The following is a 22,900-nucleotide window of genomic DNA, read 5'->3' on the forward strand; positions in this document are numbered from 1 at the left end:
ATGTTTATGCTTTTGTTTAAGTTCATTTTAAATAGAGGTTAGGTAGGTGGGGAAATAAAATTTCTTTTTGGCTGCATGTTTCAAATGTCTTGGTTTCTTTTTTTCTTAGTAACTGCTTTTTCATCATTCCTGTCATGGCAGCATTTCAAGTACGCAGTCATAGACACTGCATCAGCCTTAGGGGCAGACTTGGTTTCACTGTTTTTAGTCTTTTTCAGACATAGTCTGTTAGAGAAGATCCAGACACACCATGAATAATACAAAAATAGCATCTTTGTTATATAAGCTTTGTTTCAGTGAGAGTGAAGCAATTTTTTTTTTTTTTTAATACAGCTATACCATTATAGTTCTTAACTATGGGTCTGCATCATTTACATTTCCAGAAAGGTTCATATCTTCTCTCATAGTATGTTTTGCAAGAAAGTGAAAATTAATTATGCATTGGAAGATACTTAATTTTAAATATATTATTTAGTATGACAATGATTTTGTTTTCGTAATGTTTTTCTGTTTTGCTAAAGAATTCTGAGTTCAGTAATTATAGTAAACACAAGCTGTTTCATGATACTAGATTCAGTTAATTTGTTTTCTTATTTTGACAGCCATCAGAGGACATTTGTTCTGGAGGTTATGGGGAGACACTGTGGGTATGTATTCTCTTCAGCATTTTGTGTCTTGTATAGGTACAATTATGAAAGAAATCTGAACCATAAAAGTCTAATAATTTGTTCTATTTTTTAGCTATCTAGCTCTGGTTAGTGCCTTAGCCTGTGGTGCAGATTGGGTGTTTATTCCTGAATACCCACCAGAAGAAGGCTGGGAAGATACAATGTGTGTTAAGCTTTCAGAGGTAATTTGTTAATGTGTTTGAGATTCCCTGATGTCTTTGTTGATGTTTATTTGAAAACAGTGATTAAAAAGTGTGATCAGGACTTTAGGCAAGTCTTTGGTTTTGGTGTCACATAAAGTTCTCTGTGATCTTGAACGTTTCTTTTCTTGTACTCTCTGATGGTTTTGAGGAATCATATGACCTGCCCTGGGAATTGCATAAAATTAAATCTATATAAGCCATATGTGTGCATTTCCTCAGCAACTTGATGTTAGACATTTTACTTCATCAGTGAAAAGATGTGTATGAAAATAAAAGGTGTGAGAACACATCGCGGATGAGTGATCAAATACAAGGAATGTTTCCTCAAATCCTAGCAGCTTAATGTATAGCAAATGATTATAAAATTATGTTGTAAATTACTCTTGCTTTTTTTAACTACAGGAATGTGCTTTTATTTTTATTACAGAACCGTGCACGAAAGAAAAGGCTGAATATTATTATTGTAGCTGAAGGAGCTATTGATTGCCACAACAAACCTATAACATCAGAGAAGGTTAAGGATGTAAGTGTCAACATCCCTGCAATACGAGATTTCTGTTGATAAGATGGGGCTTATTGTTAACAATAACGTTTTTGTAGAGTAAATCTGTTCCCATTAGGTAGCTTATCACACAATTGTATTTTATCCTTGGGCTTTATCATCTAAAATTCCATAGTCAAATTAAAGGGCAATGTTTTCAGTGGCAATTAATTGGAACCTTTTCTCCTTGTAATGCAACAGAGCAGTTCAAAAGCATCTGCTTCATGTGTGCCTTAATTGATAGTTTGAAATCAGCTCAAACCTATATTTATAATCCTCTTTTACTTCGTGTGTCTTGTAAAATTTTTACTATCGGTCTGTCTCACAGTGAACTAATACTGTGTGCTTTGGACAAAGTCTTGTCCAAATGGTTGCTTTGATAAAAATTTCATTGGTGTTTAAGATTAAAAAAACTTTTAAGCTGCATTTTTCTGCCTTTTTTTTTAAGGGCTCATTAAGAAATAAATTAGGAAATAGTCACTGCTGGAAAGGAGCTATGATACTTTGGCTTTACCTGGGGTTTATCTGTCCTGTGACTGTGAAGCTCTGTTTTCCATAGCTGTCAGTTTTAGAGAAACCTTTGACTTCATTCAGAATTGCAGTTTTGTGAAGTACCATTTAGCACTAAGTGGTGTTAAGTGTACATGATGCTAACATCCATATAAATAATGATAATGGTAAGCCCACTGTATTTTGAAATTCTTTGCAGCTTGTGGTGCAGCGGCTTGGTTTTGACACCCGAGTAACCATCCTGGGCCATGTGCAAAGAGGTGGAACCCCTTCAGCTTTTGACAGAATTCTGGTGAGTATCCCCAAATAACTGCTCATGGCACCACATAGGACAACTGCATTTTATTACTTATTTGGGGGTGGGATGGTTCTCTAACCTGATTAACTTGACAAATCGAACTGTTACCTCACACCAACTGTCTGAATAGCTCAAATTCAGAGTGATGAAGCACTTGGTGTGAAGGAATCTTTGTTTAGGATCAAAATGCAAAGCTTAATCGTCCATACCTATGGTTGTAAACAGCCCACAACTTTTTCACCTTACCAAGGAGTGATTTGTGTCAGCTTGACTTACAGAGAAATCAGGACCATTTCTGTGATTGGAGGCCTTGTGCATTTCAGTGCTTGCTTGAACACTCCAATGTTCTCTCCTTGCAGGCGAGTCGTATGGGTGTGGAAGCCGTGCTTGCCCTTTTAGAAGCTACTCCAGATACCCCTGCCTGTGTTGTGTCCCTGTCTGGAAACCAGGCTGTCCGTCTGCCTCTGATGGAGTGTGTGCAGATGGTGAGGCTCTGGCAAAAAGCCAGTTTATGTTACTTATTTACTACAACAGACTACTGTGTACAATAATTGCCTGTTCTCATTAGGACACTGATGGAATGTGTCTTTTCCATATTTGGGAATGAATAATGAAGTTCATATATGTTCTCTATGTGTTACTATTCACTATTCATTTGCAAACTATCAAGGAATAAGAAATACATAGCTTCTTAATTTTTTCTAAAATTTCATCTCAGATCTTCTGTTTTTATTGTTACAACAAATTCTCCAGATGCTTGCATCCATTTACATGTCATACACAAGTCAGGTTTCTTCATTAAAACTGCACCGTTTAAACTGAAAGAAGAAAATGCACAATAGATACGTTGATTTCTTTGTCACATTAAGGCTTTAGATATTTGTTTCTACTTTCTTCTTCTCTACCCTAATCTATGCTATGAGAGGAGGTAGCTCATAAATTGAGGAATTGTCAGTATTTCTTTTTTCACTGTGGAAATATATTAACTCGTGGAATATATTAAATAATCAAACTCCTGTGTTTTTTAAACATACTGAGTAATCAACTTGTTTTCTCAAGACTCAAGAAGTCCAGAAAGCCATGGATGAAGGAAGATTTCTTGAGGCTGTGAGGCTTCGTGGAAGGTATGGCCAATAGCTTATATCAGTTTATTTGCTGTAGAAAAGCATAGTTGCTTTGCTGTAATGCTGGCACGTGACATTTTATTTTAAATATTTTACTAACTGTATGTTTTTATGGGTTTGAGAATGAGAGGAGATAGAAGAGTTGCCTAAATAGAATAATTGAAATTCTTACTTGCACCCAAACAAAGCAATCTGTAATTCTCTGCTGTGTCAGACTGGGAGCTGTTCCTAGGCTAACTGGTCACAAAGCAAAAAGCTGCTGTGCTGTATGACCTGACTGGTAGCTACCATAAGTTTGTTTATTCATGAATTTGAGGCCAGTCCTGTGAGCTTGTTTTTAAGTAGTTGGTAGTTTTCCAGCAGTAATGTTGGAGGAGGTATTCTTCAGTCCTGTCAGGAGAGTGATTTCTGTTTCAAGTCATCTGATAATAAAATGCTTTCTCCCCAGTCTAGAAAACTTAATTTGTTAGCTGCATAGTTGTTTTACATTTTGTGACTCTTATCTTAAAGAATTGAATATTTTTCATTGTTCTCTCATTTCCAATTTTTGCCATGTTTTGCATTTGCAATAACAATGGTGTTAATATTTCATACCAGTTTTTTAATATTTCTGAAAAATTCAAATGTTTCTTTAAAATAGCTGCAAATTTAAAATTTTACTATTTGATTTGCTTATCGTATTTGCTCATTTGTTTAGGAGCTTTGAAAACAACCTTAACACGTACAAATTACTGTCGCACAAAAAGCCAGATGCTGAGCTTCCAAAGGTAAGGGGGTTTGTTAAATGTGCAATGCATGTCTCCTTTTGGGATCCATTAATAACTCCCTTCAAACCTCTATTATAGCATAGGTTACAAATTAAATATTATGAAGATACTTGAAGCACACTAGTTTATTCTAATAATAGGCAACATTTTAAAAGTTAAATACAATTGTAACTAGAAAATTGCTGTAGACAGTTTCCTTCTGTTTTGGATGTACAGCTGGTCCCAATTGTTAAAATGTCTGATCCTCATAGTTACTGTTTTGCCCTCTGTTTCTTACCATGGAGAGAAGGAGGGGTGATGTTTAAGGTCATGATTAAGACTCTGAAAATCTTAAGATAAAGGAGAGTTCTATATTAAAATCATTCTAAGCCTTCCTTTTGAGGGGTAAAACCACTCAAGGGCAAGGGCAAATACAGGAATTCATGGGAAGCAGTACTGAGGACAGATCCATCACCTTTATTTGAAATAAGTCACTCTGCATAATAGAGTAATGGACATTTAGTTTCTTTATAGTTGCTAAGATTTGTATAAGAGGAAATTTGGATTTATTTAGGAAGAAGACACTAAATTTTGTGTGCAAACAAATCGTAAAAGGGATTTATTTTTGGTTTTATTAGAAATTTACTGAATAATTCTGTTTGATCATAGTTGGTGACTATGTCATCTCACTCATTAATTCCTCTTTTAATTGTGGTTTGTGACCATTTGTTACCTTATTAGCATAATGATTTGCTGTTATACTTTCTAGAAATCTTTTTCCCAACTAAATATTTGAGTAATGATTACTGGTGGTAGCTTCTCAATATTATTAAGGAGCAAAATTGTATTGATAATACAGTAAGGACCTAAGACTGACCTTCAAGAGATCAAAGAATTCAGGATATTTTAGGTGGATATTTAACATTTTCTTTGGCAGATCAGGTGTTTGGATGGTGGGGTTTTTTTTTGTTTTTAATACAGCAATGCAAGTCCAGGACTGTTAGCACTGGGCTTTTGTATTTTTTTAGATACTTCTGTCATACCTTCTGTGATAAATGACATTAGAAGGAAATGTAGGCCATGTGTAATTACTAACTACTCAGATTTGACCATACTAACAAAATCTGTGTGTATTCAGTAAAAGAGGTTGAATAGGAATTAAAAAGTAGATGAAATGTGCATGTCACAGGAATTGAGGAAAGAGCTAAGCTGATCGGATCAGAAGAGCCAGCTGAATGCTCTGCTTCAGCAGTGCTTCTGCACATATTATGTTTTGCTGTTTGTGTTTGCATTGCATTTTTATACAATCCCTCAACTGTACAAGAACAAAAAAAAAACCCAAAAAAGCCCCCTACATACACTCCATACACTCTGGGTTGTGTCTCTTTTATTGTGGTGGGGCGGGGGGAGGGCTGTTGTTGGTTTGGGGTTTTTTTTGTTTGTTTTTGTTTGCTTGCTTTGGTTTTTAATCAGATGAGATTCCAAAATAGTTACTTAACAACTGTTCTTTTTTTTTTGTTTTGGTTTTTTTTTTTTGTTCTCATCTTCCAGAATAAAGCTAAATACCTTCTACCTCTTCTGCAGGACCAAATTGTTATAATTGTCATTCAAAAATGTTTTAAAAACTTTCATAATCTGAAAATGTGTGGTGTTGGGAAAGATGCTGAGTGCTTGTGTTCGCTAATGTATTGTCAACTGCTTGAAAAACCTGGCCAATAGCTTAATTTTGAAACTTGTCTGTTCCTCTCTGCATTGTACTGATGATACACACATAAATGCTGTGGTGCTAGAGTCAGTTCCTACTTGTTTTTTCTTTTGCTATTGTTGGTGTGTTTGCAAAAAAAATTCCTGCTTTAGTAACATGAATCTGGTTGAATAACAATGGCCAGGTTGGGTGGAGCTCTGAGCAGCCTGGTCTAGTGAATGGTGTCCCTGGCCATGTCAGGGGATTGGGATGAGATGATCTTTATGATCCTTCCAACCCAAACTATTCTGTGATTCTATTTTAAGTTTCTTGAACCTGGGCTAGAATATAAAAACCTGAATAATTTAACCTGTAAACCAAATGGAATTATGATAAAGTCTTATTTAAGAACAAACATTCTTTTTTTTTAAATTGTTTGTCTCTTTGATATTCTGCAAGTGGGGAAATGTTTCTGCACCTTGCAGTTAACTTCAAATTTTCACCATGTTTAGGGGCTTTGAAATTTTGTTTCCTGCATTCCAGTATTTAGCAACTGCATATGATGTACAAATTAACTATGGTGTAGAAATCAAAGTCCTTACTAAATATAATTTTTTCTCTTCCAGAGTAATTTTAATGTGGCAGTTTTAAATGTGGGTGCCCCTGCAGCTGGGATGAACGCCGCCGTGAGGGCTGCAGTGAGAGTTGGCATGACTGAAGGTCACAAAATATTTGCTGTCATTGATGGTTTTGAAGGGTTCGCTAGAGGGAAGGTCAGTGTCACGTGTGTGCGTTACCAAGTGCTAGGTACCCCCTCCCACAGCACCACCTTTGTTCATGTTCTTGGAAGGTATGTTCTGTCATAACTGCTGAGGGAACTGCCTCTCTAAGTGCTTTTATTTTATTTTAAAGATCTCTAAAACCTAGATTGTAATTGTATTTCTCAACTATTCAAGTCTGTAAATTCATTTATGCTGAGTGTTACTAATCACATGGTGCCGAGCTACAAAATCAGTTCAGATGAATCCTGCCTTTGAGTTTTGGTCTATGTTGAACATATTGAAGTTTTTTCAGAGTAGCAGAATAATCTCTGATTCTGAACAATGAGCTATTGCACATGTATTCCTTTGCTGTAAGAAACTTTTTAATGGTGCTTATTGAGGGAGGAAGCTTTTTTTTCCTTAGGTAAGTTAGATTCTTCTAATCACCTGTTTTTAAATGTTACGCATTGGTTGGTGTACTGAAAAGAAACTGGAATGCAAGACTATTTTGGTGCCTGGCTGGAGCCACAGATCCCAAAACTTACATCAAGAACCTAACTTTAGATTTTTTTTGCTTCACATTCAGTAGGAGAGGATAGCTGAAAATAGGATTGAGATGTGAAACACAGAGACAAGGTTCATCTTGGTCTGGAAGAAGAAAGAACAAATGGAATGGAAAGGACTTGCAGCCTAATGCAAGGCAACAAAACAATTAGGGTATCCAGGGGTAACACCAAAAGGGATTATAGTAATTGAAGACAAATAGAGTTAAACTCTTGATGCTGTTTTCTTCCTTGGCTTCATGTAGTTTTAGTGATGTCAATGCCCACAACTTCTTCCAACAGATTTTCATGAAGTAGTACCTGTTGTTTGCTGCAGCTCAAGAGAATTAATTGGATAATCACTTAACAAACTCTCCATTTTTACTTTTATTCAAAGATTAAGGAAATTTCCTGGGGAGATGTTGGAGGCTGGACTGGTCAAGGAGGATCAATTCTTGGTACAAAACGGTAACATCAATATTTTTGTCAATTGATATGATGAACTGTAGTGCTTTATATACCCACTGTATGATTCCATGTTCTTTTCTTCCCACTTAGTATTTTTAAGTCCTCAATTTTTGTACATTGGGGTTTTTTGAGTTTATCTTTTGTTCAAATCCTTGTGTTCCAACTTGGGTATCTTTATAGTACTGAACCAGCTCTGAAAAGTGGGAATTGGGACCTCAACTTAAAAATTTCCTGGGGTCCTTACATTTTAAAGGATTTCAAACCTGCAGTTTCTTTACACTTGACATGAGTCCTTATTGTTTATCTGGAGGAGCTACTTGCATGGATAAATATGTAAAACAAAAACCATTGTGTTGCCTGCTGACTTTATGGTTTCAGCTTAGTAATAAATTCTTAGTGCTTCAGAGTCTGTAAACTGTTTTTATTTTTCTTTTGGTTTAATGATTTTTAGTACTCTTCCTGCAAAATATTTGGAGAAGATTGCTGACCAGATGCGCACTAACAACATTAACGCCCTTATGGTTATTGGTGGATTTGAGGTACACTGAAATATCTAATTATGTCTAAGTAGACTAGAATTCCTAACAAAATTAATAGTTTGGTTTGATTTTTACCCAATCTTCATGTAAGATGCATTTGGTTCTATGTGTATTTGATACATGACATAGATAGTGTTTGGAATCATAAGTGTTGTCAATCAGTGGTTCTCTGGAAAGCTGGCATTCAATACAGTGCCTAGAACTGCTAAACAGATGTGCTAAATGGATAAATGAGATGAGATAGTGTTATGGTTTTTTGTATTAAAATGAATTAATGACTTCTGCTGTGCAAGTTTCAGTCTGTACTGTATCAACAATTAGAACATCCTTGCAGAAGTTCTTGACTCTTAGTAGAAGTTGCACTATGGTTCCTTATTTAAGCCACTCCTCTCACATAGTGCATGTCAAAATCTGTAATGGATCTAGAGAAGTATTTTTTTCCTGTATTTCATGTTTGTTTTTTTCTAAAAAAAGACAATTAATTTTGGAAATTTTGATTGAGGAAAGTATTTTGCCTACTCCTTGCAGAGAAGAATGTGTTCATTGCTTTTTGATAAAGAACATATCTTCCTTTTTTGTCCAAGTTGTTAGCTATGATCCTAACTCAGGAATATCAAGATTTTTAAATCAGGAGTAACAGTACCTGAAGATTGGGGAACGAGTTTGTTTTGTTGAAAACCAACTTTCTGTGCCTAAATTGTTCATTTTCAAGAGAACATATGCTCTGTTTATTGTTTTCAAATATATGCCTGTTTCTAATGCTTTCTTTTTTGTCTGTGTTAGATTTTAGTGGTTCCTTAGTGCTCTGACTTGCTGAAGTGTGCTGTGGTAGAAATGGCTCCCCCTGTGGCCCTTCTCATTTTGTCACTCCCAACTCTGCCCTTCCTTTATTCATCCTAATTTTTCACCTGATGCCTGTGCCCAACAGGCTTACCTTGGACTTCTGGAATTGTCGGCAGCTCGGGAGAAATATGACGAATTCTGTGTTCCAATGGTTATGGTTCCTGCAACTGTATCCAACAATGTACCGGGTTCAGATTTCAGCATTGGTGCAGATACTGCTCTGAACACTATAACTGATGTAAGTCTGCTCTGGTGTGCATATACTAACAAAGCAGTTGTTTAAACTTACTCAATTGGCTACTACTGGATATTTTTGTAGACCAGAACTTCAGAAATGTGATCTGGGAAATTATAATTACTTCATATAAACACAGTCATGGCACCACTGCAGAAAAGAGAAAGTCTAGGATCCCAAATGCTTCCATTTAGTTTCTGCTGAAACTGCAATGACCTCTGAATTTTTTAAGTTCAAGATAAGATGGCATCTCTTGTTGAATAAGAAAGAAAGAAACCTAAAGCTGAGACTTGGATGATCATTTGCAGTGTAGAGGGGAAAAAAATCCGTGTTCATAATATAGAGTTGTAGTATACCCAGCTGCAACACTGAGGAAAGTTGCTCTGTTGAGAAGGAGATTCTTAGTTATGTAACATCTTTACTCCTCTAAGACAATAGATAAAATCCTTATTTTTCAGTAATAGGCATTACATTTATTCTCCTAATAGCAGATTTAATAAAAAGAGTTGAGACATGTGAGGTAATTTTTTAAAAAAAATCAAATCCAGTAATACAACATAAAGTAAAAAATTGAATGTTTAATCTCTTATGAGGAAAAAGCTTTTCTACTTTGAGTGTGATAGAGCAGTGGAGAAAGCTGCCCAGGGAGGTTGTGCAGTCTCCTGTGGAGATAATCCAAACCCTCCTGGATTGTTCCAGTGTCCCTTGCTCAGGTGTTCCTGCCTTGGCAGGGGTTTGGACCACATGACCTCCAGAGGTCCCTTCCAACCCCAGCCATTCCTCAGTTCTCTAACACTAATTTCAGTTGAACAGGAAGCTTAGTCAGTTGGACAAAAAGAGTTTCAAGTTGCTTTTGAAAATTAAATGACAGTTCTCTTATCACTTAAATGTATTTGAAAATTTTAATCATGATAGCTTTTTAATGTCAAGGATTCTTCAGATTCCACCAACTCTGAATGCACTACCATATTTTTTTTCCAACCATTCTAACATAAATAATTTTAACTTCATCAAAGGAAACCCTTCAGTTAGGAAATATCAGTTTCCTGAAGTATTGCCTTGAATAAGACTGTAAGCTAACTAAAATTCACTGAATTAATTGTATATTGACAACTTGGGTTATATATCAAACAAGTTGATGTTGTTTCCAGTTCTGGTAAATAAAAATATCTGTCCAAAATGACTGATCATGAACTAAGGTGAGTAAAATGATTGTGCATAACATCTGCTTTCCCTCTCTTCTTATCTTCATAAACTTTGTTAACCATACTGACTTCTTTTTATAGGTTATTTCATGCAAAGGAGATATGTAGTAGTCAGTCAGTCTGTGTTGTTGTGGTTTGCTTTTCTATTTAGGCTTCTAGGTGTCATTTGCCTTCATTAGATAAAACATTTGTATTTTCAATGTGAGAGTTGAAAACTTCAAAAGCTTTAATTTTTCTTGCTAATGGTTTTCTTCTGGTTGTTTTGCATTTAATTTTGCCTAGATTTTTCTCTGGATTATATATGAAAAGTAATGGCTTTGCAAGATTTATATTCAGTTGAGTGGAAAATTAAATTTGGTGGGGTTTTTTTGTTTTGTTTTGGTTTTGGTTTTTGTTTTTTCCTTTTGGAGGGAGCAGACTTTTCAGACTTTTGCATTCGGAAGACGTTTTTTTCAGTTTTTTGCTCTGATTGTTTGAATGTGATTCACAAAAACTCCAGTGAAAAATGCATCCTTTCATTCTTGTGCCATGCTCAGATCAGGTGCAGTAGCAACTGTGCCCCTGTTAAATGTGACCAGATAGGCTCAGTACATGTCATACAATCACAGTGGTAAACAAAAGTAGGAGGTGGACATGAATATCCATTTTATCAAGTTATAGATAGGTTTTATTCCTGTTACCACAGTTAGGTCAATAAATGCATCATAGTTTACAGTGCTGTCAGAGCACCAAAACTGCTCAGTTTTTCAGTGTTGTCTGAACACCAAAGTGTCATCACACTTAGTTTTTCTGTGGTATGGTTCTTACTTGTGTGCTCTTGCCTACCTCTAGTCAGGTAAGTACAATTGTGCTGGTAATCAGGGATTGTTGCTCTTTGGCATCATTAGACACTTGGCAGTTGTTTTAACTTGTCAAGTGTAAGTAGTATGCTGAAACATTGGCTGATAAAATGTGTTAAAATTCCGCATTTAAAAAGAAAAACAAAAATCACACTTAACAGATACATAACTTCTGAATGAGAGATTAGTAAAGAGTGTGCTCCTCACAAAGGCATGAATGTTGCTCAATAACTACTCCAGATTCTATAACTGATCATGGGGACCCTTCTGAAATGTTCCATTTTTTCTATTTCTGTTTTAAAATCTTGGCTTCAAATTTGATTTATCTTTTGAATAGTGTTTTAAATTTGTGATAAACTGTATTTTTCACTTCACTTTTCAGAATATTAGAAAAACTGCTAATGACAACATAAAGTACCAGGAAAAGCTGGATTTTTCTACCTGAGGAGAATATGCTCAAGGCTGATCTATATAGACATAAAAAAGTTATCCTTGTAGGATTGCAGGATAAGAACATGAACTTCAAATTTTCTATTAAATGAAGCATCACTAAAATAACTACCATAATAAAAATATCTATATTTTCAAGTATGTTGCTAATTCTATGAAATGAATAGGATATTATTTTAGATGTCAGACCTCAGGAATGTGACAGCCATGAAATGAAAGGAAAGGTATCAGCTAGATGAGAATAATGGAACCTGAAAAAGGGAGAGGCTAAAACTTTCCACTGTGTTTCTTTGACAATCTTACCTTTCTTTTCACCAAGGGAAAAGGGGGTACAGACTGATGATTTGGTTTTGTGGGGCAAAAAAAAAAATAAAACCTTCCCTGAGGAACAAAGAAAGCTACAGTCAGATGCCTTTAGGCAGTCTCCACACATTTCCCATGGAAAACAGACACCTGTACCCTCCCAGTAGCATGTGTGGCTCTACATTACTCTGAGCTAGGAAGCTGAAAATTAGCCAGGCCACTAGCTAACGTGTTACTTTTTCATCTCCTTCAGTCCTAGTAACAGCTGATGTGGAGTAAGGGCAGTAACTCCATTCCCTTCAGTGGGCATTTGTATTTAGATCATCTTAAAGTCAACAAACAGTAGTCTTTTTTTGACTGCAGAATTTTTATAAAGTATCCTTGGTTATGTTGGTTATGGCAACAACCTTTTCAGTAAAACAAACCCAATGAAAGGGTAGGAAATTATTAAACCATTTTATTAACATAGTGCAGTATCCCTCTATGGCCTTACTGTAGTACTTAAAAAAAAATAAATTCATAGCAGTTGCTAAAACCATTGATTACTTATTTACCCTTTATAATTAAGTGACCATATATTAAAAGCATTTTCATGTTTTGCCACAGTGATGCAAAGATGTTGCATATAATCATCTAATGCTCGTGCGTGGTGAAGGTACAGTCATTGGATATGTTGGCTGAATCACTTGCATCAAATAAAATGGCAATATTTAATGCAAGTACAACATATCATAACTGCATCTTAACATATCATAAATGCAGACTAACCAGTTATGTTAGTTATTGCTCTACATCTCCCTTTGACTTGTTTTTCCAGAAGTCTTAACCTTTTAGAGAAACTCATGTTCTGCAGATCTCCAGGAAGCTGTGAGGTTTTACTAAACTGCTGTTACTTTGTATGTCTTTATTCTTTTAATAGAAATAAGTTCAAAGCAGCCTGACTGAGCCAGGCACTTACTGAAATTTCCTAAGTGAAGTCTCAGCCACTCAAAAAATCAAATCCCAAATAAACCCCTCCTATTTGTTGCTCCTGGCTGTAGTTCTTCTGAGCTCTTTGGGTCTGAAAGTGCCATCTTTCAGACTATGTTTCAACCTCAAACTGAAAGTATAGCACTGAGCTCTGAGCTGTTCCATTTAGAAAACAGTGAGAAGAGAGAGCTTTTTTAGAAAGTCAGTTTGCATTATGCACCTACAGCCATAAATATCCTGTCTTCTCACTGAACAGGATCTGCTCTGTCTAGGACAAAAGCTCAGAAGAACTCTCACAGGTAGGGGATTTGCCCATAATTTTCTTCTATGTTTTTCCTTAAACACATCACTGTGCAGATGTGCCTGGATATACCTCAATAGGTATCTAATTTTGATCTGCAGTAATTGGCTTCTCTGAACCAATTTGAGAAATCAAGAAAATGAGACTTCTGTGAACATCAGTTTCTGGGAGAAAGAGATGAAAACATCGTGTACTATGTAATCAGGCTTTCTGGTAGAGAGCCATAACACAGGCAGTTTGAAAAATTGCCACACTTCATGAGAGATGCTGATGAGTTTAGATTAGAAATAATTGGAATAATGTAATGCATGTTTACTTAAAACAGCTGCAGAATCTCAACATTTATTTTGACATCCACTAGGAGCACCTAATCCTTTTGACATGATAATATATTCTGTAGAATTTGGAGTCATTCCAAGGACCTAAAACTGCTTTTCAAAGAAACCTTGAACTATACTTGCAAACTTTATTAACTCATCCATGTGCATATGTTCCTGGATTTTTCTAGGCCTACATCCAGTCTGTGTTCACAGAGGCAGATGTGTGATGTTGATAGAAACTTTGAAGGCATGGGTGAACTTTTTTTTCCTTTCTCTTGGTGGAAATAGATGCGTGTCTTGACTTTCTAGGATAACATAGTTTTTTTAAAAAGTGTCTTTCTTTAAGCATTTTCTTCAAGTTGCAAGGGTTTTACTAGTTAACTTTCTAAGCTCCTTAGCATGTATCGAACTCTGTTCTTTAAGTTCTTTCTTGTGGAATGATTTCCAGTCTAGCTTTTTGCTATCCTTTCCTACCCAGCTGCGTCAGACCTCTCTGCTGTGTACACTTCACCTTCAGTCTGTACTAACTTGTACTAATCCTCTGCATTTCTTCAAAGAGCATTGTGCCAATGCAACCCCAGTGCACTGTTGTGGTATGTACAGGATATTTCCACCCCTCCCCAAATAATCTCACCAATTGTATTTACTTGGGCCAATGGACAGCCACATTTACCATCACATGCCAGGAGTCATTAGCAGAGCAGTCCAAAGACAAGGAATGTTTCACTCACACTTGTACCACTGCTTCAGGCCTTTGAAAGTTGTCTGCAGCTCTACGAGGCGCGTGCCAGCTTTGAGGAGTTTAAAGTTCCTATGTGTGTTTTGCCTGCTACTATTAGCAACAATGTGCCAGGCACAGACTATAGCCTTGGTACTGACACTGCCTTGAATGCTATTGTGGAGGTAAGACTGCATATCTTTTAAAAGTTAAGATGATAAAATGCATAAGATGAGGTTACTTAAAGACTTTGAAATGTCTGGTTTTCTTAAAGAACTCAGTTACTTGTGTTTTTTAATGGTTAATACTTCAGTTTTCCAAGACTGATTAAAGATTAACCTTAGAAAAAATATTATTTTAAATGCTTAATTTTTGGGTACTATCTTTAGTTCTTCAAGACTCCTGCATTAGTACTTAGGGTATTTGCTTTTACTGAGAATCAAATATTTTGCTTTCTTCAATTTAATTTTTTATCTAATTTTTACTTATTACTTAGGTAAAAGAAGAAAGCACATATTTTATAAATAAATGCCCCGTTTGTTGGATGAACTATTGACTGAGCTCAGTGCAGTTGAGCATTTTAAGTACATGATTAACGCTAAACACATGAATAATCCCGTAGACTCCATTAGGCTTAACATACATTAAGTGCATATAAATGCATGGATAGTATAAGCAGTTAACTCTGTCACTGATGTTCAGCTAAACAATGCAGGGTCAGAACAATCAGTGTCTTAGTTTTAGTCTACCATAGTTTTTCCCTTGGGTACAACTGCTTCATGAGCTCTTTCAGTCCTATTTGCTCTGCTTAAGACACAGCAAAGGGAACTGAGCTGAGGTGTAATGCAAACAAATGAGTAAATCTTACCAGCTCTGAGTTTCATCAAACCCATCATTAGCAAGCCGTGTAACTAACCATGAAGTAATTTGCCAAGGAAGTAAAACCAAGACTACAGATCCAGGGGGTTGGGAAAAGCAGGTTTGTTTTCCTGCTTTATACAGTGTTCTTACACAGTGAGTGAAAAAGCTCAGTAGATAACTGGAAGAGCTGTGGCAGAAAACAGGGTGGCCTTTGGGAGCTGCATGCAGCATCCCTGGGCTGAGATGTCCTAAGGTGTTGTGTTGGTGTCATCATGTAACAATGTTCTTAGGCAGGAAATGGGTACTTCACCACTCCTCTAGCTTTTTCCCCCCTTGTCCTGACATTTATTCAAGTAGCTAAATCTGGTAATTGTGAATGATGCCCCTTCAAAAGTGATAACTTTGGAAACACAATGGGGTAACAAATGATTTTCTATAGTGCTGCTTCCTCTTACATAATTGTTTTTGGTACTAATTTAATTACAGTTTGTATAGATATCAGTGATGCTTTCTGTAAAAAAAAAAGGTTGCATCATTTGAATTTTGTTGTCATTAGGATGTTGAGTTAATGCTAATAGCAGCATACTTGATTTGGTGTTTCGAACATTAGGATTTCTCATTAAGCTGGGTCAGTTCATATAAAAACTGAACTAGCAACAGAATTCCAAAACGAGTCATCAGACCTTGTTTATGATGTCTGAAACCTGCACCAGGCATTTGAGGTTTGGCTTTTCCAGCCTGTAGTGTAGTGTATGAATTAATAATTCATTTAAGTCTGCCTGTGCCAATTTCATATTTGGGTATTTCTGTCACAGTAATTCCAAGAAAGCAAGAGTCGTAGGAAGTTTGTACTCCATCTCTTGTATGGTCAAGGACAGAAACCCTTCTAAGTAGATTTCAAGTGATTAGTCCCATTGGCAATGACTGATTTACCTCCTTGCTTAGTACTTGGAGATTCTCAAAAGGCAGAAAATTCCACTCTCCTGCCAGCAGATGGGAAATCTTTTTAGAAATCTTGGGATTTACAAATACTAGAAGTCTCTCAAAATGGTGGAAACCTTCACATGTATCTCTATTGTCTAAAGACAAGATTATTTTATAACATAAGTTAAACACATAGTACCTATCCAGTTTCAGGCAGCTCTTTAAAAAATGAGTTAAATTTCTCCAGTGCTACAGTATTCTGCAAAAATTTTCATGAAATAATGTCTGCAAGGAGAAAGTAAAGTGCTTGGTGACACGGTAAAACCCAAGACAAGTAAGTAAAAGTGTCATTTTGAAAAACTGACAGAAAGTCAACATAGACTTTTGTGACATAGTATGTTATGGAGATAATTCTCTGCTTGGGATAACAGAATATCCATATTCTGAATAAATTCATGTGAATGCTGCACTTTTGTGTGTAAGCACATAATATGCATATATGCAAATACATAAATAAAATATGTATAAATTAAATTGCATGTATCTTTTGCTAGCTTGACCTAAATACATGCATGTACTGGTCTTAGTCTTTAAATGCATTAAACTTTCTTATGTTAGAAGTTCTAGAGTTTTTATATTAAGTTTTCTCATATATCAAGTAATGATTTGTTCTGTGATGTGTTGGGTATGGTTTTAAGGGCCATATTGCTCACACTCTGAATTTCAGAAGTAGTATTTTCAGTTAGCTGAATGAAGTTCTGGTTTTGAAAAACCGTGAACTAGAAATACCTCAAATATTACAGCACCTACAGTTACTCATTCAAAAAATCAGAAAGTTGGGGGATTTTTTAATGTTACCATAATTCAGGTTGCAAGTTGACAAACTTTCCAGGTACTTCCATTTCCAATTTTATTAAACAGAACTGGTGTTGGGACACTACATCAGTTTCACAAAATTCTTCCTGTCACAAAATGTGGTATATCCTATTTATTTATTTGTTTCTAAGACAAAGAAGAAAATAGGGCCTCTTTATTTCTCCGACTTGCTTTCTGAAAGGAAAATACATTAATGAGCAACTTTAAAATAACTTCAAATGGTAGAAAAATTCATTCCAGGAGGTGAGTTTGTCAAATAGATTCTTGAGTATTACTAAAACCTAAACGTGGATAGTAAACTAGTTCCTAAGTTTCTGCATTTTCCTTAGTTACAATATTTTCCTAAGATTCCTAGGTCTTGCCACACTGGAGATTGTCTCTGTCTTTGTTACTTTCCTCTTCTATTAGGCAGCTCTAAGAAATATTGGTGTTAACTGGTTACACGTAAGTAACAGATCTCCCTGTAGAGAACATTGCTTATGCTGGTCAGAGTAAGGTGCAAGTGGAGATTTCAGTCTTGTTACAGTAACTATGCACCTGTTAGTAAAAAACCAAAAACATTTTAAAACATGCACCAGTAGTGCTTGAAGAATATTCTGGAAATCATTACTGGAAAGTAATTGGGCAGTACATGCTCAGGACTTAAAAAGTTCAGTATAGATAGGAATGCAGTGAATTTTAATATCAACGCTAAGAAGAAGTAATGAATAGAGTTAAAGAAGAGTTTATTCATCCCACAATTCCTTGAAAAGCTTCATTATATCTACTTGTATCTGTGTTAGAAAATGCAGATACATAACTGGTTAATGCCACTACAAACCAAAACGAACTCTTGTTTCAGTATTTGCAGGAAGCAAGTATATGTTAAGAATTACTAGTAGAAAAACATTTTATTTCTACCCTGGTGTTCAGTATATGATTTATAAGAAATCCTTTCTTGGATAATTATTGCAGTTACACGGGCTATAACATTTTGGAATTCTTTAAAGATTCATTCTTTACAAATGCTTTATTTTTAACTTTTTTGTTACCAGTAGGTGACACAAAGTTGCATGACATACAAAAACGTAAGCAGTGAGGGGTTGTAGTGCATACTCAGGCTGTGGTGTCTCTGAGCAGACGTGTGACCGCATCAAGCAGTCGGCCAGCGGCACCAAGCGCCGCGTGTTCATCATCGAGACCATGGGCGGCTACTGCGGCTACCTGGCCAACATGGGGGCCCTGGCAGCAGGAGCTGATGCTGCTTACATCTTCGAGGAGCAGTTTGATATCAGGGAGCTCCAGGTACTCAGCACCTTTTTTGCTCATTCTTAAGTAGATCTAAAGCTGTTGTACGTGTGTATCGTAATGTGTGTACTTGAAGCAGATGGCTCATGAAAGAAAGAAACAGCTGAGGTTGGGCCTAAAATCTGGCTTGTCATGCCAGTTCCATAACATCATATAAAGGAATGCAGACACAATCACTCTTGACAACCAAGTTCAGTAAAATGACAAAAATAATTGTATTGGCCATTAAGCACTACTAGATATTGTTTCATTTTTAGTCTTCTGATTGAAATTCAAATTAAATGAACAGACCTGGGTTGTTTTAAAATAAAGCCAAAAAGAAGATAACAGTATTTTCTTATTACAATAGAGTTGTATTTAAAGGCTATTCAGGACAAGAACTGACCAGTATGTCAGGTTTATTTAGATACTGACTTTGTTACCACAGCTATTCAGAGCATGTCTGGAAGTGTTACTAAAATAAAGCCCTCAGGCTTTAAGGATTACGGATTATGGTGTAGTACATTCACAAGCTGATATGGAACTTGTCTGTTGTGAGGACTTTACACTTCTGAGATGGTTAGTGCTAGCTGCAGTCATGGACAAACACAAAGCTAAAAGGATTGAACTTTCCTGAGAAGCACAGAGATGTGAAATGAATCAGAACTTATCCCCGTGCAGTTGTTGGCAGGACTGGAAGTAAGGGCAGGCTGTAAACTTCAGTGGCAATTTGTGTATTTTTATGTGTATCAAGCTGGATGCTGTACCAGTAAAGAATATAAAACCTCCTTTGATTTAATAAAATCTGTTACTTCTGATATAGAGAAAGATGTTAGTTTTAACTCAAGATGAGTTGTCATACACAGCATGTTATCCTATATCTCCAGAAATCTTGATAATTTCAATTTGCACATAATGCTTTATGTGGAATATTTGACAGAAGTTCTCAGGAAATGTAGGCTCGTTAGAGTTGTTTCAGATACAGAGTTCTGTATGGATCTTTAAAAATACTTTTGTTCCTAGGCTAATGTGGAACACTTGACTGAAAAAATGAAAACCAGTATCCAGCGTGGTCTAGTGCTGAGGTAAGTAAAAGTACTTGTAATAGATGGCATCAGTGATACTGAGCATTCCCAGCCAGGTAGGCTGCTTGGCCACTTGGAATGACACTCCAAGTCTATATTCCTTGATTATTCCTTTAACTTGAGATTTTTAGAAAAGCTGTGCTCCAAAAGGCAATTCTGTGACCTGTCTGGAAGTGCAAGTCTAAAAATTCTTTCTATGTAAATATATTTGCTCTGTAATCTAATACTTCATCCTATTTTCAGTCTGTTTTCTCATTGGGTTTGTCTTTTATTCCAGACTCCTTCTTACTAAAGGTAGTGTGCCACACTGTAGCCTTTACTGTAAAACCCCTAAAAATCATGAGCCTGTTACATGAAAGTGAGTGTATGTGATCAGATGAAAATGTCCCAGCCAGAATTACTGCTATCAAGAAAAGGAAAAAGACTTGTCATTCAGTAGCTGCAAAGACATCCAGTGCTTTAGAGTAAAATTGCTAACTGTCTGGCCTTAATTGTTACAGAAATGAGAACTGCAATGAGAACTACACAACTGATTTCATTTATCAGCTGTATTCTGAAGAAGGAAAAGGAGTGTTTGACTGTAGAAAAAATGTATTGGGCCATATGCAGCAGGTAAATACAACCCTACAGTTACAGACAGCACTAACTCTGTGTGCACAAAGTATATACACTACACTATTCAAGCATTTGAAACACGTCTGACTCAAGATTAAGGGAAAAAAATTTGAATTTTTGTTTGTAGGCAACTCAGAAGTATTTTTTAGCATCAGGTTTTATTGCAAACCCTTTTTAAAAATCTAGGAAAAATGCATTAGATTCTTTATGAATTTCATTTTTATTCCTCTTCTGTCTATATTAATAAATAATTCCACTTTTTGTCTTATATTTAATTGTAATACTTTCTTCATAATACTATGATCTGCCCATCCATAACGTCTCTGCCTCTTGAACCCTCTTGAAGAGCAGAGATTTCATTAAGAAAATCTATGCAGATGGGTGTTTTTGTGGAAGAGACAGAAGTGAGCTACTCCTTTGGCCTGTGTTGTCTGCATGGCTTTATCTCACTGTGCAGCTGGTGGGTGGGCAAAGGGAGTTCCTGATTTGGCTACACTTATCCCTGAGGCTGACCTAGAGGAAAATGCACAGTCCCCTCCATTCTTCTAAATGAGAATTAGAATTGATTCTGGGGGAATTCCACAGGTGCTGAACACAAATTTTAAACACCTTAGACTGACTAATGGGGTGGGGCTTTTGGTTTGTTTTACTAAGTGGGGGAAATGGAAATCAGAGGTAGAGCAGGCCATTAACAGAGATAACTGCTAGAACAAACACCAATCCTGCTTTGATAAGCTAACCCAGAATTCAATTTTTGCACAGGGTGGAGCACCTTCACCATTTGATAGAAATTTCGGGACAAAAATTTCAGCAAAAGCTATGCAGTGGATCTCCAAAAAACTGAAGGAAACCTACCGGAAAGGTGCAGAAAAATTTGGTGCAGTCTCTTGTTACTGTCTTTGATTGTCTGTCAGTATGTAAGATTCCTCCACTTTGCAAACATATGACAATTTGTTAGTCAACATACTTCTTCCCATCTTGGTGGTTTTTATTATTCAGTAGTGCCTTTCTGTAGTTCTTGCTGTATGAGCATTTCCACTTCAGTGAGGTCAATAATTCAGATAGCTGCTTCATCATCCTCTTAAAATAGCCAGTGTGATGGAAGGTTTACATGCTTGCAGGAATTGATGTTTGTATAGTTACATTTGTTCTTTTTTGTTTCATGCTGCCTTCATGGGAGACAGAAGGAGGTAATACTTAGTCTTTGAGAATTATTGTAAACCACTACTTCCTAAAATCTGATCTAAAACTGGATGCTAAAATTCAATCATTTTGTTGTTTAACTGCACTGTAATTTCATTGCTAATCACTGAAGTTAAGCTAAAAAGATCTAATCCTATTAAAGTACTAATCTGATGTTATATCAATCTATTAAATAATCAGTAGCTGAAATTAGGCTACTGTAAGTTTTTGTTCGGTTTAATTACAGAAAAGTGGTATTTGCTCTTATACTTGTAAGAAGGATGCTGAATTACTTCATTCTTTTTAGGAAAAGTATTTGCCAATACCGATGACTCTGTTTGTTTGCTGGGAATGCGGAGGCGCAACCTTGTTTTCCAACCCGTGGCTGAGCTGAAGAGTGAAACAGACTTTGTGTACGTATGCACTGCCTGGTGGTAAACACCTCACCACAGCCTGCCTTGCACCACTTCAAACAAACACTTCCCAACGCCTTACTGCTTTTGCCTGAGGCCTGAATTCTCCCAGATCCACTTGGATTGTTTGCTTCTCTCTTGCTTTTGTGCTTTTACTTCATCCTCCTTACACCTGAAAGTCTCATGGTGAAGTCTGGAACTGCTGTCCCGTTAAGTAACCTCGATGTGATTGCTTAATGCCTAGAATTACTTTACTTCTGTTTCAGTTCACTGGGGCAGCATTTTTGTGCCAGATTTGGTATTAACGCTGTTCATTTCTTTGGGATTCTGTCCTTGATTCTTCTCATTTGTGTCAGTGTTTTACATCCCCCCATGATGGTCAATGCCATTCCTAATGAAGGTGTTTGCCTTACCCCATGTGTTTCACCTCCCTGTTTCCCCCCCAGACACAGGATTCCCAAGGAGCAGTGGTGGCTGAAGCTGCGACCGCTGATGAAGATCCTGGCCAAGTACAAGACCAGCTATGACGTGTCAGACTCAGGCCAGCTGGAACATGTGGCCATGCTCCCAAAGGAAGCTGAGACTGGAGCCATCTAAACACACCACATTTAGATTGTTGTCATAGATGCACATTGTGAGTAACAATGCTTTAGAATCGTTAAAGCTTTGTTTTGTAACATTTAAATTATTGTTCCAGCACTTTATGTGAAACATGACGTTCAGCTGTCACACAGATTTTGTCCTGTTTGTGTGTTCTATTTGAAACAAACCCTTGCATCTAATGGAAAACACCAGTACTGATACTGCCCTTTAACAAGCAAGTGCAACACCGTTCTATGCACTCCGTAAGTTACTCATCTACTGCACTTTGTTTCAGAGTACTTACACCCAAAAATAAGTGTAGATGGCTAGTTCTTGTGTTGAGTTACAGGATGTGCTTAATGTTTCCAAAATGAAATAAAATACTGTTGCAAACATCACATGTGTGTTCACTTGCTTTTAAACAGCTGGCGAAATAATACTTGAAGGATTCTCTATAGACTCCAGTGAAGGAAAAAGAAATTCCCCTTTTCATTCCTCAGCACTGCAGGAAGTAGTCACACCAGAGCAAGTGGTTTTTCATTGCTGCTTCAGGATCAGGCTAGGAGTTGGAATAATTTCCCCTTGTACAGGAAAGATAAAACTAGTTCTTGGGGTTGGGAGTGGGGAAGAACAGCTTTAGCAAGGTGAGATTCATAAGGGTGTAACCTGGTCCTTGCTTCGTGTTTTCTTTTTCTCAGAGCTTCTTTAAGATTAACACCCCCAATACTCAGAAAGGGTAACGAGGCTGAAAAACAGCCAAAAATGTTTTCTCATGCTAGTTTATGTTAACTGGACCATCACAAGGTAAATACTAATTCATGGTGTACCA

General features: G+C 36.5%; 1 protein-coding gene across 5 annotated transcripts in view; it reads left to right on the forward strand.

Moving 5' to 3' along the window:
• Positions 1–22,469, forward strand: part of PFKP (phosphofructokinase, platelet) — a 42,875-nt gene extending 20,406 nt beyond the window's left edge. Inside the window, exons 6-23 of one of the 5 annotated variants that reach the window (XM_054516643.1) lie at positions 603–647; positions 742–850; positions 1,299–1,394; positions 2,122–2,214; positions 2,580–2,705; positions 3,280–3,344; positions 4,042–4,111; positions 6,401–6,547; positions 7,475–7,545; positions 7,997–8,084; positions 9,013–9,165; positions 14,300–14,452; positions 18,048–18,212; positions 19,218–19,279; positions 19,780–19,891; positions 20,657–20,756; positions 21,384–21,489; positions 21,936–22,469. In XM_054516643.1, the coding sequence (XP_054372618.1) occupies positions 603–647; positions 742–850; positions 1,299–1,394; positions 2,122–2,214; positions 2,580–2,705; positions 3,280–3,344; positions 4,042–4,111; positions 6,401–6,547; positions 7,475–7,545; positions 7,997–8,084; positions 9,013–9,165; positions 14,300–14,452; positions 18,048–18,212; positions 19,218–19,279; positions 19,780–19,891; positions 20,657–20,756; positions 21,384–21,489; positions 21,936–22,086 (1,912 nt within the window). In that variant the 3' untranslated portion in view covers positions 22,087–22,469. Of the gene's footprint in view, positions 1–602; positions 648–741; positions 851–1,298; positions 1,395–2,121; positions 2,215–2,579; positions 2,706–3,279; positions 3,345–4,041; positions 4,112–6,400; positions 6,548–7,474; positions 7,546–7,996; positions 8,085–9,012; positions 9,166–14,299; positions 14,453–18,047; positions 18,213–19,217; positions 19,280–19,779; positions 19,892–20,656; positions 21,246–21,383; positions 21,490–21,935 lie in introns of those variants that run through there. The other 4 variants (XM_036406712.2, XM_054516646.1, XM_054516648.1 and 1 more) reach the window with 4 other exon arrangements.
• Positions 22,470–22,900: the final 431 nt, after the last annotated feature.

Source organism: Molothrus ater, chromosome 1 (assembly GCF_012460135.2).
Source record: "Molothrus ater isolate BHLD 08-10-18 breed brown headed cowbird chromosome 1, BPBGC_Mater_1.1, whole genome shotgun sequence".
Lineage (NCBI taxonomy): Eukaryota > Metazoa > Chordata > Aves > Passeriformes > Icteridae > Molothrus > Molothrus ater.